This window comes from Hemitrygon akajei, chromosome 4 (genome assembly GCF_048418815.1).
Source record: "Hemitrygon akajei chromosome 4, sHemAka1.3, whole genome shotgun sequence".
NCBI classification, from domain to species: Eukaryota; Metazoa; Chordata; class Chondrichthyes; order Myliobatiformes; family Dasyatidae; genus Hemitrygon; species Hemitrygon akajei.
The window spans coordinates 132,543,106-132,557,448 of NC_133127.1; the positions used below are offsets into that span (position 1 = coordinate 132,543,106).

Below are 14,343 nucleotides of genomic sequence, written 5' to 3' on the forward strand. Positions count from 1 at the left end.
CTCCTATCTTTGGCATTTACCCATTCTTTGTAAACTCTATCTAGACTAATGGAACTTCCATCCAATTGATAGCTTTTGATTCTCATTAACATATCCAAATAACATCCACCTAAACGGTTTCTCAGCTTGTTTTTGAGTTGATTCATTAGGCTAAAACCTCGCTCACAGTCCGCACTAGACGCAAGAAAGGTTCCCCCAATGTCCATCAACTGTGCTAGGTCGCAAAACTGTTCATTTTGCAGTCAATTTACTTGCCAAATGATGCTTCAAAAAGTCAAGTTTCCAAATATCATTCCACTTCTTTCCACTAGCAAATTCTCCAGCAACTTTCGCATTACGACAATACAAACATATAGCTCCAGTTTCCGAATCATACATAAATATTTCTTGTAGCTGACCGTTCATGACCTCATGAGCTTTCAGTGTAGCAGTTTCTACTGTTTTGTTAAGCCATTCAACTTCAAACAAATTGGCAGTTCTTTTGCGCTTCACGCCTTTTGTTTCTTTTGAATTCAACATAATGAATCAATATTTTTTTCAATAAAAGCTTAGTAAGCTATCTACAGGACTGACAAAGGGTCTTGGCCCAAAACAACGACTGTACTTCTTCCTATAAATGCTGCTTGGCCTGCTGCGTTCCACCAGCATTTTGTGTGTGTTGTTTTAACTAGTTAACAGAAACATTTAGCTAAAAGATTATTTTCAATAAATATAATTATTAATTGCTACATTATTTTAGGTAACTAACCTTTTGTGTGCACATTAATTTCCTTTGTGCGCTGGTTGAAAAATGTGTGCGTGCACATGTGCACAGCTTCGAGGGAACATAGCACAGAAGGAATTTTCACTAAGAAAGATGTCAGTATCAATCATTTCAGGCCTGTTTGTATTATTTAATAAAAGGAGGTTGTGTGTGTAAACCTGAGTAGACTTTGAAAGTAAATGACAAACAGGTTTGAAATATTCTAAATTATACTTTTATAGAAGCTTTGAAATTTTTGGTGATAATTGCTTGTGATATTTCATTATGCATTGGTAGGTATCGGTTTCAGTAAACATTGAAACAATGCTCTGAGTTGTACTGATTTGAACCTTGGTTGGCCTTGTCCAGATGTCATTTCAAAAGCAAAAGTAGTTGATTGTTTCTAAGTAATTTAGAGACATTTTGTAAATGGATATTGTTATCTGATGTGCATTGACGTGTTCATTGCTGATTTTCCTCCTTCTCTAACCTGCACAAGTTCAACTAATACGGGTCTTTGTCAGGTCCCCCTCTAGGGAAATCAGCAGAGTCTAAACTTAATAAAAATGTTATTTTATCAAGTGAAGTATTGGTACATTAAAGCAAATGATGATCAGTTATTTTGTTTTGTTACAGGTTCACACAAACATTAATTCATTTGTTGAAGGGAAATATTGGAACCGGACTGTTAGGTTTACCACTTGCAATAAAAAATGCAGGGCTTATGGTAAGACCTACTGTGTAGTATTTAAAGAGATTTTGTTTTGAAAGTTTGTATTTTTGCTGAATAGATCAAGAAGAATTTTCATTTTATTTCAATAATATTTGCATGCTTCAGCCAAGTTAAATAATGTTTATAAACTCTTAACTTTCTAAATTTTGTATAATGCTAGTAGCATTTTCATCCATTAGATATTTTATGAATTGATACTTTGTAGAAAGTATTGAATCCATTCTAAAATAGGTTTGAAATTCAAACACGTAAACTAAAAAGGTTGCTATGAATCAGAAAACTTTGACCAAAAAATAATGCAAGAGGAATTTGTGTTTGAAGTTCAAGTAATTTAAATTAATTTATTATTTCATATTCAAGACTGTGATGTTATTATGAAAGGCTATTCTACCCTGGTTTAAAAATTGTTTGGGGTGTATTATAGCTTCAGAAAGGTAAACATTTGTTACCGTTGAATTTGACAACTGGATAGCTTGGTAGATGTAAGAGGGATGTGTTGCAGTTGAATTGTATGGGAACATGTGTCCAAGTAAGGAAATTTGCTTTTGCCACCAGGGAGGGTTCAAACTGGGTCAGCAGGAGTAGGCAAAGTCGGTGAGAAGACAGGTCCATGCAACAACCAAAGAGTGTAAGCCTAGCAATCAAGATGGCCACATTGATAGTAGAAGAGCAGATAGGATTACTGATCCTGTGGGATGTCATGATAGTGTAGCTGTTAGCACGATGAGCTGTTACAGCTCAGTTTTCCCAAGTTTGGAGTTCTGATCTGGTGCTATTCTGTAAGGAGTTTCTGTACCTTCACTCCGTGGAATGTGTGGGTTTTCCCTGGGTCCTTGGGTTTCCTCCTCCTGTCTGAAGATGTACCATTTAGATTAATTGATCATTGTAAATTGTCCGTTGATTAGGTTAATGTTAATCTTGTTTGTCAGGGGTTGCTGGCAGCTTGACTGGAAGGGCCTACTCTGCTCTACATCGCTAAATAAATTGATCTTTTGCCTAATCCCATTTACCTGCATCTGGACCAAATTACTCCAAATCCCTCCAATCTATGCACCTATCCAAAAATACTCTTAAATTTTAGAATGGAACCCATATTTACCTCTTCCAGTAGCTTGTTCTACACTCGCTACCCTCTGAGTGAATATGGTTCTTTTTAGATTCCATTTAAATATTTTGCCTTTCACCCCAAACCTATGGCCTGTAGGCCTATTCTCATCCAATCTGAGGGGGGTGGGGAGAACCTGTATCACTATAATAATATGCTTCATAATATTGTATACCTCTAAGATTTCCCCCTCATTCTCATTTTCTCCAGAGTAAAGCTCTAATCTATTTAACCTTGCCCTGTAATTCTGGTCCTCAAGTACTGGCAACATCCTTGTAAATTTTCTCTGCCATTTCAAGCTTTTTTAAGAGGTTGGATGGGATAGAGAAATATGAAACATAACTACAGGGTGATGTCCTGAACTGAAGTAGGACCAACTTTGAGGGTTTCAGTTAGGATCTAGCTGGGATTGACTGGGTGACTCTACTTAAAGGCAAAGAAACAGTTGGCAAGTGGTAGGTATTAAGAAAGATCATATGTACAGTCCAAAGACAGCATGTTCCTGTTAGGGTGAAGGATAGACGTACCAAGTTCAGGGGATATTGAGACTGATCAAGAAAAAGAAGGAAGTGTACATACTTTTTAGGCAGCTGGGTATGAATGAAACCCTCAACGAACATGAAGAAGTTTAAGAACAGGCTTAACAGGAAAATCAGGGCAAAAAGAGGGTATGAAATGGTTTTGGCAGGCAAGGTTAAAGGTAACCCCAAAGAGGTTTCTCAGCTCTATTAACAGTAAAAGGAAGGATGATGTGGGTGAAGTTAGGTCTTCTTAAAGACCATCAGTAGCCGCTTATATGCAGAGCCACAGGAGATGGCTGAGATATTTATGATAATATTTAATTCTCTTCAATGTTTACTCAGGAGGATATCATGGATTGCAAAGAAATTAGGGTAGTAAGTAGAGTTGGATCATATGCAAGTTGCAAGGAAGGCGATATCTGTAACCTTGAAGTGCATTACAGTGGGCAAATCCCCAAGGCTTGACCAAGTGCAACCCCAGACTTCAGGGCGGCCAGGGAAGAAATCATGGAGGTGCTGGTCAAGATAAATGCTTTGTTAATAGCTGCTGGTGGTGTCCCAGAAGATTGGAGGGCGGCTCCTATTGTTCCATTGTTCAAGGGTAGGTCAAATAACTACAGGCTGGTGAGATTGAGTTCGGTTGTAGGGAATATACTGGCGGGAATTTTGTGGGACACATTTGGGGCCTGATCAGGAATAGACAGCATGGCTTTGTACATTGGAAGTCATATGACAAGTCTTTCTGAGTTTATTGAAGGGATAACGGAGCAGATAAATGAAGATAGGAGAGTGAATATTGTCTGTATGGACGATACTAATGCCTTTGACAAGATCCCACATGGCAGGCTGCTCTGGAAGGTCATGACATTCAGGAAGCTAGTGGAGTGGATTCAGAATTAACTGGATAAGAAGTAGAGGGTGATGGTTGAAAATCGATTCTCTGACTGGAGGCCTGTGATTAGTGGGGTGCTCTGGGTCAGTGTTGGGACCTCTGTTGTTTATTATTTATATAACTGATTTGGATAAGAATGGATTTAACTTGATTCTCAAGTTTGTTGGTGATACTAGGTTGGGGGTTTTGTTGATAGTGGAGAAGGTTACATTAATTACAGAGATCGTGATCGGTTAGAAAGAAGGTGTGAAATACAAAAGGGATTTGTAAGGATACTGCCTGGGCTAAAAGACATGAATTGTAGGGAGAGGTCGACCATGCTAGATCTTTACTTCCTAAAGTGCATGAAATGAAGGTGACCGTGTAGAAGGTTATGAAATCATAAGGGGCATGGATACGGTACATAGTCAACGTTTCTTCCCCAGGGTTTGGGAGTCTAAAACTAGAGAGCACAGATGCAGGTAACAGGAGAGAGAAGTGAGAGAGGTTTTTTTTTACACAGCGTGGTGAGTATCCGGGATGACTGGCCCCAGGAAGTGATCAAAATGGGTATAATTGCAACGTTCAGGAGGCATTTGGCCTGGGGGGGTGGTTATGTGCTGTGAATAGCCATCCACAACACCTTCCTAGTCCTTGGAAGATGGTTTGATTTGCCAGGGACTAGTTGGGTTGATGTGTTCTTAATTTTGAGTCTGATTACAATTTGCATTGTTACAAAATGAACAGTGTTGAATTATGATTTTCTGTATGCATGAGCATGTAAGTAGATTAACTGGTGCATTTATGAACAATTTCTTTCAGCTGGGACCAATCAGCCTTGTTCTTATGGGAATAGTGGCAATTCATTGTATGCATATTGTAGTGCGCTGTAGCCACCACTTCTGTCAAAGGTAAAACCCTTTGTTTCTTTTGAGATATTATCACTTCTTTAAATGTTTGGATACCATGTCTCATTTATCTTTTGAAATCTCCTTGTCAATAAGCTGCTCACTCATACCGGAGAAGTTCCTCTAAATCTTTACCTTGTTACAGCAAATACTGAAATATCTTGCAAGTCAGAGCTTCTATGCAGAAAGTAACAGGCTTAATATTTCGGGTAAATGGTGCCTCATCAGAAAAGTTGGAGGAAAACAAGTTTTAAAATGTCACAAAAATGTATGTGATGTGGCTGGGAGCTGAAATTACAAAAGGGATTATGGAGCCAAGTGGGAACAGATGATAAAATTCCACACTGATTTTTTTTTCTTAACTTCATATGGTTTGCATTGTTGGAATGAAAATTGTTAAATAGATTAATTATTGTCACATATGTAATAGAAAAAGAATTGTCTTGTATAGCAATCATACAGATCAGTTCATTTTAACAGAGCATTAAGGGAGTACAAAGGAAAACATCAACGCGGAATACAGTGAAACTGCGTGCAGGTAGAAAGTAAGATGCAAGGTGGCAACAAGGTGTTGGAGATTTTGAGATGGAGTCCATCCTAATGTACAAGAAAACATGCACTAGCCTTAATATGGCAGGATAAAAGCTGACCTTGAGCCTGGTGGTATATGCTTTCAGGCTTTTGTATCTTCTGCCTGATGGCAAGGAGAAGAACAATGTCTGAGGTAGTTGGGATCTTGATGATGTCAGCTTTACTTAGTTGGGGGGTAAGAGTAAATGGATTTCATGGAGGAGTAGCTGGTTTTCGTGTTGTGTTGAGCTGTGACACAACTGTCTGCGGTTTCTTGTGGTCACATGCAGAGCTGTTGCACATCCAGTTGGGATGCCTTCTGTGTTGCGTTGATTTGAAAAAAAAAGACTTTAACCTCCAGAGAAAGTGAAGCACTGATGATCTTTCTTGGCTATGGTGTCAGCATGGTTGTTTAGAGCAAAGTTATATGGGACACGTGACACAGGACAGGTTTAGGTGATGTTCACTCCTAGGAACTTGAAGATTTCAGCTTCTGCACCATTGCTGTAAACATGGGCATATGCACTAACCCACTTCAATTCAATAACCAGCTTTTTTTTTATTTTTGCTGACTTTGAGGGAAAGGTATTTCTCATCACATCATGTTACTAGACTTCTGGTATGGTGGCAGTGCACTGTGATGCAGTGGCCTCTGGGTCCAAGCAAAGATGCAATTGTTCATACTATCTTGTTTTTTTACAATCACAAGACACTGCTGGATATTAAGAACATCAAGTACGGCAGGTCTACCCCACTAGGGAGTTCTTGGATAGGGATGGAGCTGGACTTGTTGAATGCCGTGTTGCAGTCTACTTCAGCCACCCAGGCAGTCCGTGATCCAACCAAGGATGGAAATGATTGCTTGGATGTCTTTCTTGTGATTGCAAGACCTGTTGGACTTCGGTAATACAGAATTTTGTGAGTCCGATTTACTGGCTCATTGGAGAGACCACCGGCAGGGGAGCTGGATTGCCTTGGTTGCTGCGTGGACAAAGTCTTCATGCATCAGTATTACTTGTTGCGGTCGCTGGCATAGGAGACGCCAGAGCTGGCTGTGTTCTGTGGGATTCTGTACTGGGTTGGCAGGTACCCTCTAGTGTTCACTCTTGGGAAAATGAGCTGGATTGAGTTAATCTGCGGCTGCACTTCTGCAAAATGAGGAACTGCTGCAGCATATTCTTGCATTGATGCACCATCAATCTATAGGCCATGTCTCTCAGGAACTTGACCAAATTATTACTAGTTTTAATATTTTTTGTAACTTTTTCTGCTATCATAATTATATATGCTCTATGTGCTGTGTGTGATTGTTGGTACTGCATCGCACCTTAGCCCCAGAGGACCACCATTTATGGTTGTCAAGTAATTAAACTTGAACTGAGTTCCTTACTGTTATCATAATTGTATATGCTCTAAGTGATGGAGCTAGATAGTTAGATAGAGTTATAGATAGCGGGGTCAAAGGATATGGGGAGAGGGCAGGAATGGGGTGCTGATTGTGTATGATCAGCCATGATCACAGTGAATGGCGGTGCTGGCTAGAAGGGCCGAATGGCCTACTCCTGCACCTATTGTCTATTGAGTGTGACTGTTGGTACTATATTGCACCTTAGCCTCAGAGGACCAGTTTATGGTTGTCAATTAAACATGAGCTAGACTTTTTTCCTGTACTCCTGACTCATCGTTATTTGAGATATGGCACAATCTGGTGAAATCTGTAAACTTGTATAGGGAGTTGGAGAAGAATCTGGCCATGCAGTTCAGAGAGTACAGGGAGTAAAGTAGGTGGCTGAGAATACAGCCTTGTTGACGGTAGTTGTGGCAGAGGTGTTGCTGCCTATTCTAGACTGATTATGATCTGTTGTGCTTGAAGCTCAATTTCTATTGAAATTAGTTCAGTTGACTGTGAAGCAAAACCACTAAATGTTTGAGTGCAATGATATTGAAATACTGTGGTTTATTTTTTTTAATGTTAATCTTTCTTCTGTAATTTACTTTTATATGAATAGATTTAAAAGGCAGAGCCTGAGTTATGGTGATACAGTTACATTTGCGATGGAACATGGACCATTCCCTTGTCTTCGAAGCAAAGCTCCACTGGGAAGGTAAAACCGGCAGTATCACTGGGGAATATGACTTTGACTTTCCACAATAAGGGATATTTTAGTTGGTAAAATGCTTTTGTTTTGAAGTTATTAACATCATGACAGTGCTCAGTCAGGACAGTCTAGAGAACTTGTCCAGATTGGTGTAATGGGGGGAACTGAGGTATAAGAAAGGTATGACCATGTTGATGGGACTATATTACAGACCACCCAGTAGTCCAAGGGATTTGGATTTACAGGAAACATTTGTGGAGAGATTCCAGATTGTTGCAAGAAACATTAGTTTGTTAAGTATGTGATTTTAACTTTCCACATTGACTGGGACTCCCATACGATAAAAAAAAATAGATGGGTTAGAGTTTGTCAAAAGTGTTAGGAAGTTTCTTTAGTCAGTATGCAGAAGTCCCAATGAGATGGTGTGTGATATTTGATTTGCTATTAGGGAATGAGACAGGGCAGGTGTCAGAAGTTTGTATAGGGGAGCACTTTTCACCTAGTGCCATTAGTAACAAAGTAAGTATGGTTTTAAAAAAAAGGTTTGGCCCATGGGTTGAGATTCTAAGTTGGAGAAAAGCCGATTTTGATGCAGTCAGAAAGGTTCTGGGGAGTGTTGATTGGAACAGGCTGTTTTTTTTTTGGCAAAGGTGCATTTGGAAAGTGGGAGGACTTCAAAAGTGAAATTTTGAGAGCATAAAGCTTGTATGTGCCTGTCAGAATAAAAGGTGAAGATAACAGGTTTAAGGAACCTTGGTTTTAAAGAGATATTGAGGCCCTGGTTAAGAACAAAAAAAATACATTGCTGGTATAGGCAGGTTAGGGACAAATGAGGTGCTTATGGAATATAAGAAATGTAAGACAACATTTCGGAAAGTAGGAGGGCCAAAACCTACCCCAGAAGATTAATGAGAATCCTAAGGGAGTCTACAGAAATGTTAAGAGCAAAGGGATTGCAAGGGACAAAATTGGATATCTAGAAGATCAGAATGGTAATCCATGTGTGGAGCCAAAAGAGGTGGGGGAGATTGTAAATGGACTTTATTGCATCTGTATTTTCTCAGGAGACTGAAATAGTGGATATAGAAGTGAGGCAAAGCAGCATCATCTTTATGGAACCTTTACAGATGAGGAGGTGTTCGCTGTCTTGAGGCAAATTAGGGTGGATAAATCCTCAGGGCCTGACAAGGTGTTCCCTTGGACTCCGTGGGAGGCAAGTGCAGAAATAGTCAAGGCCCTAGCAGAGATGCTTAAATCTTCCTTGGTGACAGGTGAGGTTCCTGAGAATTAGAGGATAGCTAATGTTGTTCAGCTGTTTAAGAAAGGCTCTAAAAATAAAACAGAAAAGTATAGGCCGGTGAGCCTGACATCTGTCATGGGACGGTTATTGGAAGATGTTTGGAGGGACTGGATATATGAGTATTTGGATAGAAATGGACAGATTAGGGATAATCAGCATGGCTTTGTGTGTGGTAGGTTGTTTCTAACTGATCTTAAAGTTTTTTGAGGACATTACCAAGGAAGTTGATGAAGGCAAGGCAGTGGATGTTGTCTTCATGGGCTTTGACCATGCCCTGCATGGGAGGTTAGTCAAGTAGGTTCAGTCGCTTGGCATTCAAGATAAGTAGTTAAATTGGATCAGGTGTTGGTTTTGTGGGAGAAGCCAGACAGTAGTAGCAGATGGTTGCCTCTCTGACTGGAGGCTGGTGTCTAGTGTAGTGCCACAGGGATTGTTGCTCGGTCCATTGTTGTTTGTTAATTAAATCAATGATCTGGATGATGATGTGGCTAACTGGATCAGCAGATTAGTGGATGACTCCAACATTAGGGTGTACTGGACAGTGGGGAAGACTGTCATAGCTTGCAGCAGGATCTGTGCCAGTTGTTAAAATGGGCTGAAAATGGCAGATGTAATTTAATGCAGATAAGTACGAGGTGTTGCAATTTGGTAGGACCACCAGGGTAGGTCATACATAGTAAATAGAAAGGTACTGTTGATTGTGGTAGAACCGAGGGATCTGTGAATACAGGTCAATAATTCATTGATAGTGGCATCATAGGTAGATAGAGTTGTAAAGAAGGGTTTTGGCTATTTGGTCTTAATAAATAGAAGTATTACGTACAAGAGATGGGATGTTATGTTGAAGTTGTATAAGATGGTGAGGCCTAATTTGGAGTATTGTGTGCAATTTTAGTCAGTACCTACAGGAATAATGTAAATAAGGTTGAAGGAGTGCAGAGCAAATTTATAAGGATGTTGCCGGGACTGGAGGACCTGAGTTATAAGGAAAGATTGAATAGGTTAGGACTTCATTCCTTTAAATGTAGGGGATTGAGGGGGGATTTAACAGAGGTATATAAAATTGAAGGATATTGATAGGGTAAATGCAAGCAGAGAGTTTCCACTGAGGTAGGTGGGACTACAAGTGGAGGTCATGGGTTAAGAGTGAAAGGTAAAAAGTTCAAGGGGAGCAAGAGGGGACACTTCACTCAGCGTGGAACGAGTTGCCAGTGCAAGTGGTGCATACAAGCTCGATTTCAATGTTTAAGAGAAGTTTGAATAGGCACATGTATAGTAAGGGTATGGAGGGCAGTGGTCCTGGTGTAGGTCGATGGGAGTAGGCAGCTTAAATGGCTCAGCATGGAGTAGATAGACTGTACTTTTCTATGACTGTATTAGTCTGAACTTGTATTATTTGTACTATGAGTTTTTACATTAAAGAACAGCTGTTAAATCAGTTGCCTCATAGCTCCAGCGTCCTGGCTTTGATTCTGATATTGGATGTTGCCTGTATGGAGTCGGTGTATTTTCCCTGTTACTGTATGGTTGGTAGGTATCTTGGTAGAGTAAATTACCCTTAACATTGTTGGGTGTCATGTGAACCAGGAGATGGACATGTGTCATATTTTAGGGAGAATAAGTAGTGAAGTGGATAGTTATAGAGCAGGGCTCCCAATTTTTTTTAATTGTCATGAAGCCTTGCCATTAACGGAGGGGTCCGTGGACCCCAGGTTGGGAACCCCTGTTATAGAGTAATACAGCACCAGCACAGGCTCTTCAGCCTCATGCCTCCATGCTGACCAGAGTGCCTCAACCTCCTGCGCATTTGACCCATCTAAGCCCTGCCACTCCATGTACCTACTTTGAGTCCTTCATAAATGATACTGTCAGACCTGCCTGAACCACTTCTGGCAGTGCATTTCATGTACTCAACGTTCTCCGCATGGGAAATGTTGTCCCTGAGATCTCTAAGCCATTTCCCTCTCGCCCTAAATCTGTGCTTCCTAGTTTTGATCTCCCCTACTCTGGGGAAAAAGTTTTTGTCTCTTTATCTATGCCTCATAATTTTAAACATTTCAATAAGGTCACTCCTCAATCTCCTACATTCCAAAAGATAAAGATCTTGCCTAGCCAACCTCTCTCTATATCTCGGGCGCTTTAGTTCTGGCAACATCCTTATAAATCTTTTCTGCGTTTCTTCCAGTTTAACCATGTCTTTCCTACAGCAGGATGCAGTGCTCCGAGTGTTACCTCGCCAACGACTTGTTATTCATTATTTATGTACGTTATTTGGATTTAAGTGCTTAAGTCTTGTAGGGGTTGTTCATAGTGAAGAAAATTATTGTAGAAAAGGTTTACAAGGATTTTGCTCGAACTAAAGGGCCCAAGTTGCAGGGAGAGATTGCAGGAGTATCTTGGGATAATAAGTGGCAAATAGATTTCAATACTGATAACTGTGAGGTGATGCATTTGGGAAAGCATAGGACTTGCACTATGAATGGCAAGACATTAGGGAGTGCAATGGAACAAAGGATGTGGAAGTACCAGCAAGTAGTCCATTGAAAGTGGAATTACAGGTAGGCAAGATCATGGTGTTTAGCATGCTGGTCTAACCCATCTCTAATTGCCCTGGAGGGTGATCCTATAGCATTATTTGTTGAAAAGCAGGACAAATCCTTTAATGACTTTCTATTATAGCTTGTCAACATTTCATTAATTATTTAACTGATATTACTGAAACCATTGTATACAATTCGGCATTTTCCCAATATCATACAGGTGACTTCATGCTATAGAAGTTGTAGTCATTTGTTTTTCTTTTAACTGGACTAACAAATCTATTTTCAGCCTTTATTAGCTTAACCTATGTGTAACTTTCTTTTCAGGATGACTGTAGAGTTTTTCCTCATCATTACACAGCTGGGATTTTGCTCAGTTTATTTTGTATTCGTTGGTGTTAACATGAAACAGGTGAGTGACTAATGGTAGAAATTGTTTTAGAAGGCAGATCAGTACAGTGGAGCATTTAGACCAAATATTGTGCTGAGTGATACAAACCTTGATCGGTCCAACCCTTCCTATCTGCATAGCCCATAACCTTCCATTTTTTGTGTACAATACGCGTGTCTACCTAAGAGCATCTTAAGTGTCTCTGTATCACCCTTTACCACCACCCCAGTCAGTGTGTTCCAGGCACCCACAATTCTGTTTATATAAAAACCTAGCTCTGACATCTCCCCTAAAATTTCCTCTGCTCATCTTAAACTGATGCCCTCTGGTATTGCCCTTTAATACTATGGGGAAAATATGCTGGCTGTCCTGCTTATGCCACTAATCATCTTGTGCATCTCTACCAGGTGCTTTTTATTTTCCTTTGCTCCAAAGAGAAAAGCCTAACTTGTTCAATTTTCCTCATGAGACATGTTCTCTAATCCAGACAGCATCATGTAAATCTTTTAAGTTTCCACACCCTTTCTATAATGAGGTGACCAGAAGTGAACACATGCTCCAAACATGGTCTAACCAGATAGTGCTGCAACATTACCTGATGGCTCTTCTAAATCATTATCAAAGTGTGTATTTCATATACAACCTTGAGATTCATCTTCTTGCAGGCATTCACAAAAACAAAGAACACAATAGAATTCACACAAAACACAGACAAGACTGTCACATAATCAGTTTGCAGAAGAGGACTAATGAAGTAAATGGTATATTTTAAAAAGTAATTTAAAGCACATGGAACATAAACTGCAGAGTCCCTAAAAGTGAGTCCACAATTGCGGAGCCAGTCGGCATTGAGGCAATTGAAGTCGGTCCGTAAGCCTGATGGCTGTAGGACAACTGCTCCTGAACCTGGCAGCCTGGGACCCAAGACTCCTGCACCTCCGCCCGACGGTTGTAACGAGAAGAGAGGGAGTCCAGTCAAACACAGGCAGATATGGCTGAATGGCTCTGTTTTCTGCTCTTGTCCTCAACAATTTTAATAGTGCTCGATGTTTTAATCAGCATGTGTAATGGAGCTGACCACAGCTTCATCTTCCACTATCAGGCCTCGACGCAGCATCCACTCCCGGTGATGGTTGCCTGGCTGTACCTGTACTCTAGAGTCTTGAGTTTGCTGAATCCCCAGAAGATTGCAAAAGCACTAGATTGTTTAGTAGGTTCAAAACTACATTCTTAAAAGAGAAATTACAGGACTGCAGCAATTGCAGTTCAGAACTATACCTACTGGAGTATCTTATAGTTTTATGAGCTGTCTGCAAAACGTCACCATTTGTTGCTGGTGCTGTTTTGCTTCATTCAACTCAGTCTCCTGACTAATAAAGGCCATTTGCCTCCTTTACCACCTTATCAATTTGCACAGCATCTTTGAGGTAGTTATGGATATGGACCTCCTGTCCTTTCACACTACTCAGAATCCTGCAATTAACCTTGTACTCTGCTTTCAAGTAGGGTCTTCTAAAGTGTATCTCCTCACACTTTCCCAGACTGAACTCCATCTGACAGTTCTCTACCTAGCTCTGCATCTTGTTTGTAAGCTGCTGTAATCCTTGACATCCTTCTACATAATCCACGAAACCTTCAACCTTCGTGCCATCTGCACACTTCCTAATCCACCCTTCCACTCTTGTCAAAGCCATTTCTAAAGCTCTCAGAGAAGAGGTCACAGAAGATCATTAGTCACTGACCACCTTTCAGATTAAGCTTCGTCTGCTACCACCCTCTGCCCTCTGTGGGCAAGCCAATTCTGATTCCACGCAGCCAAGTTTGCACAGATCCCATGCCTTTCTAAATGAGCTGACCATGGGGAAGCTTGTCAAGTGCTTTAGTAAAATATGTACGCACTGTATCCACCACTTACTTTCATCAATTTGTCTTATCTCCTTAAAACTTAGGTTAGTGAGGGTGACCTGGCCCTCATGAATTTATGCGGACTATCCCTAATGAGACAATGTAAGGCTTGTGAGGGAGGATTTGCCCTTCACAAATGCATGCTGACTATCCCTAATGAGGCAATGTTTCTCCAAATGCTAAATCTATGACCATAAGAATCTTGTCCTTCTTTGCCCCCCATTGAATTGAGACTTACTGGTCTATAATTCCGAGGCTTTTTCATATTTTTTAAAACGAAGGAACAACATTTGTCATCCTCTAATCCTCTGCCTTCGGGTAGTCTCTTTGCTTCCCATTGTTACCTGGGGTATATCCTCTCTGACCTTGGGGACTTGTCTATCTAATGTTTTTCAGAAGTTCCAACACTGTCTCTTTCTCAACCACAACAGGCTCCAGCACTTTGGTCTGTTCTATGCTGACTTCACATTTGTCAAAATCCCACTTGTTGGTGAACACTGCAGTAAAGTATTCATTAAAGACCAACTCCACCTCTCCCCACCTCCAGGGCCATGTCCCCCCTCCATCTATGAATGGTCCTATCCTCACTCTTGTCATCCTCCTGTTGTTCATGTGCATGTAAAATTCCTTAGGAGTTTTCCTTCTACCTCTTGATTAA

General features: G+C 40.5%; 1 protein-coding gene across 5 annotated transcripts in view; it reads left to right on the top strand.

Annotated features, from left to right (window-relative positions):
* slc36a4 (solute carrier family 36 member 4) overlaps positions 1-14,343 on the top strand; it is a 264,779-nt gene that overhangs the window by 12,407 nt on the left and 238,029 nt on the right. For all 5 annotated transcript variants that reach the window (XM_073043341.1, XM_073043342.1, XM_073043345.1 and 2 more), the window contains exons 3-6: positions 1,379-1,469; positions 4,795-4,883; positions 7,460-7,555; positions 11,717-11,801. In XM_073043341.1, coding sequence (XP_072899442.1) covers positions 1,379-1,469; positions 4,795-4,883; positions 7,460-7,555; positions 11,717-11,801 — 361 coding nt within the window. The remainder of the gene's footprint in view (positions 1-1,378; positions 1,470-4,794; positions 4,884-7,459; positions 7,556-11,716; positions 11,802-14,343) is intronic.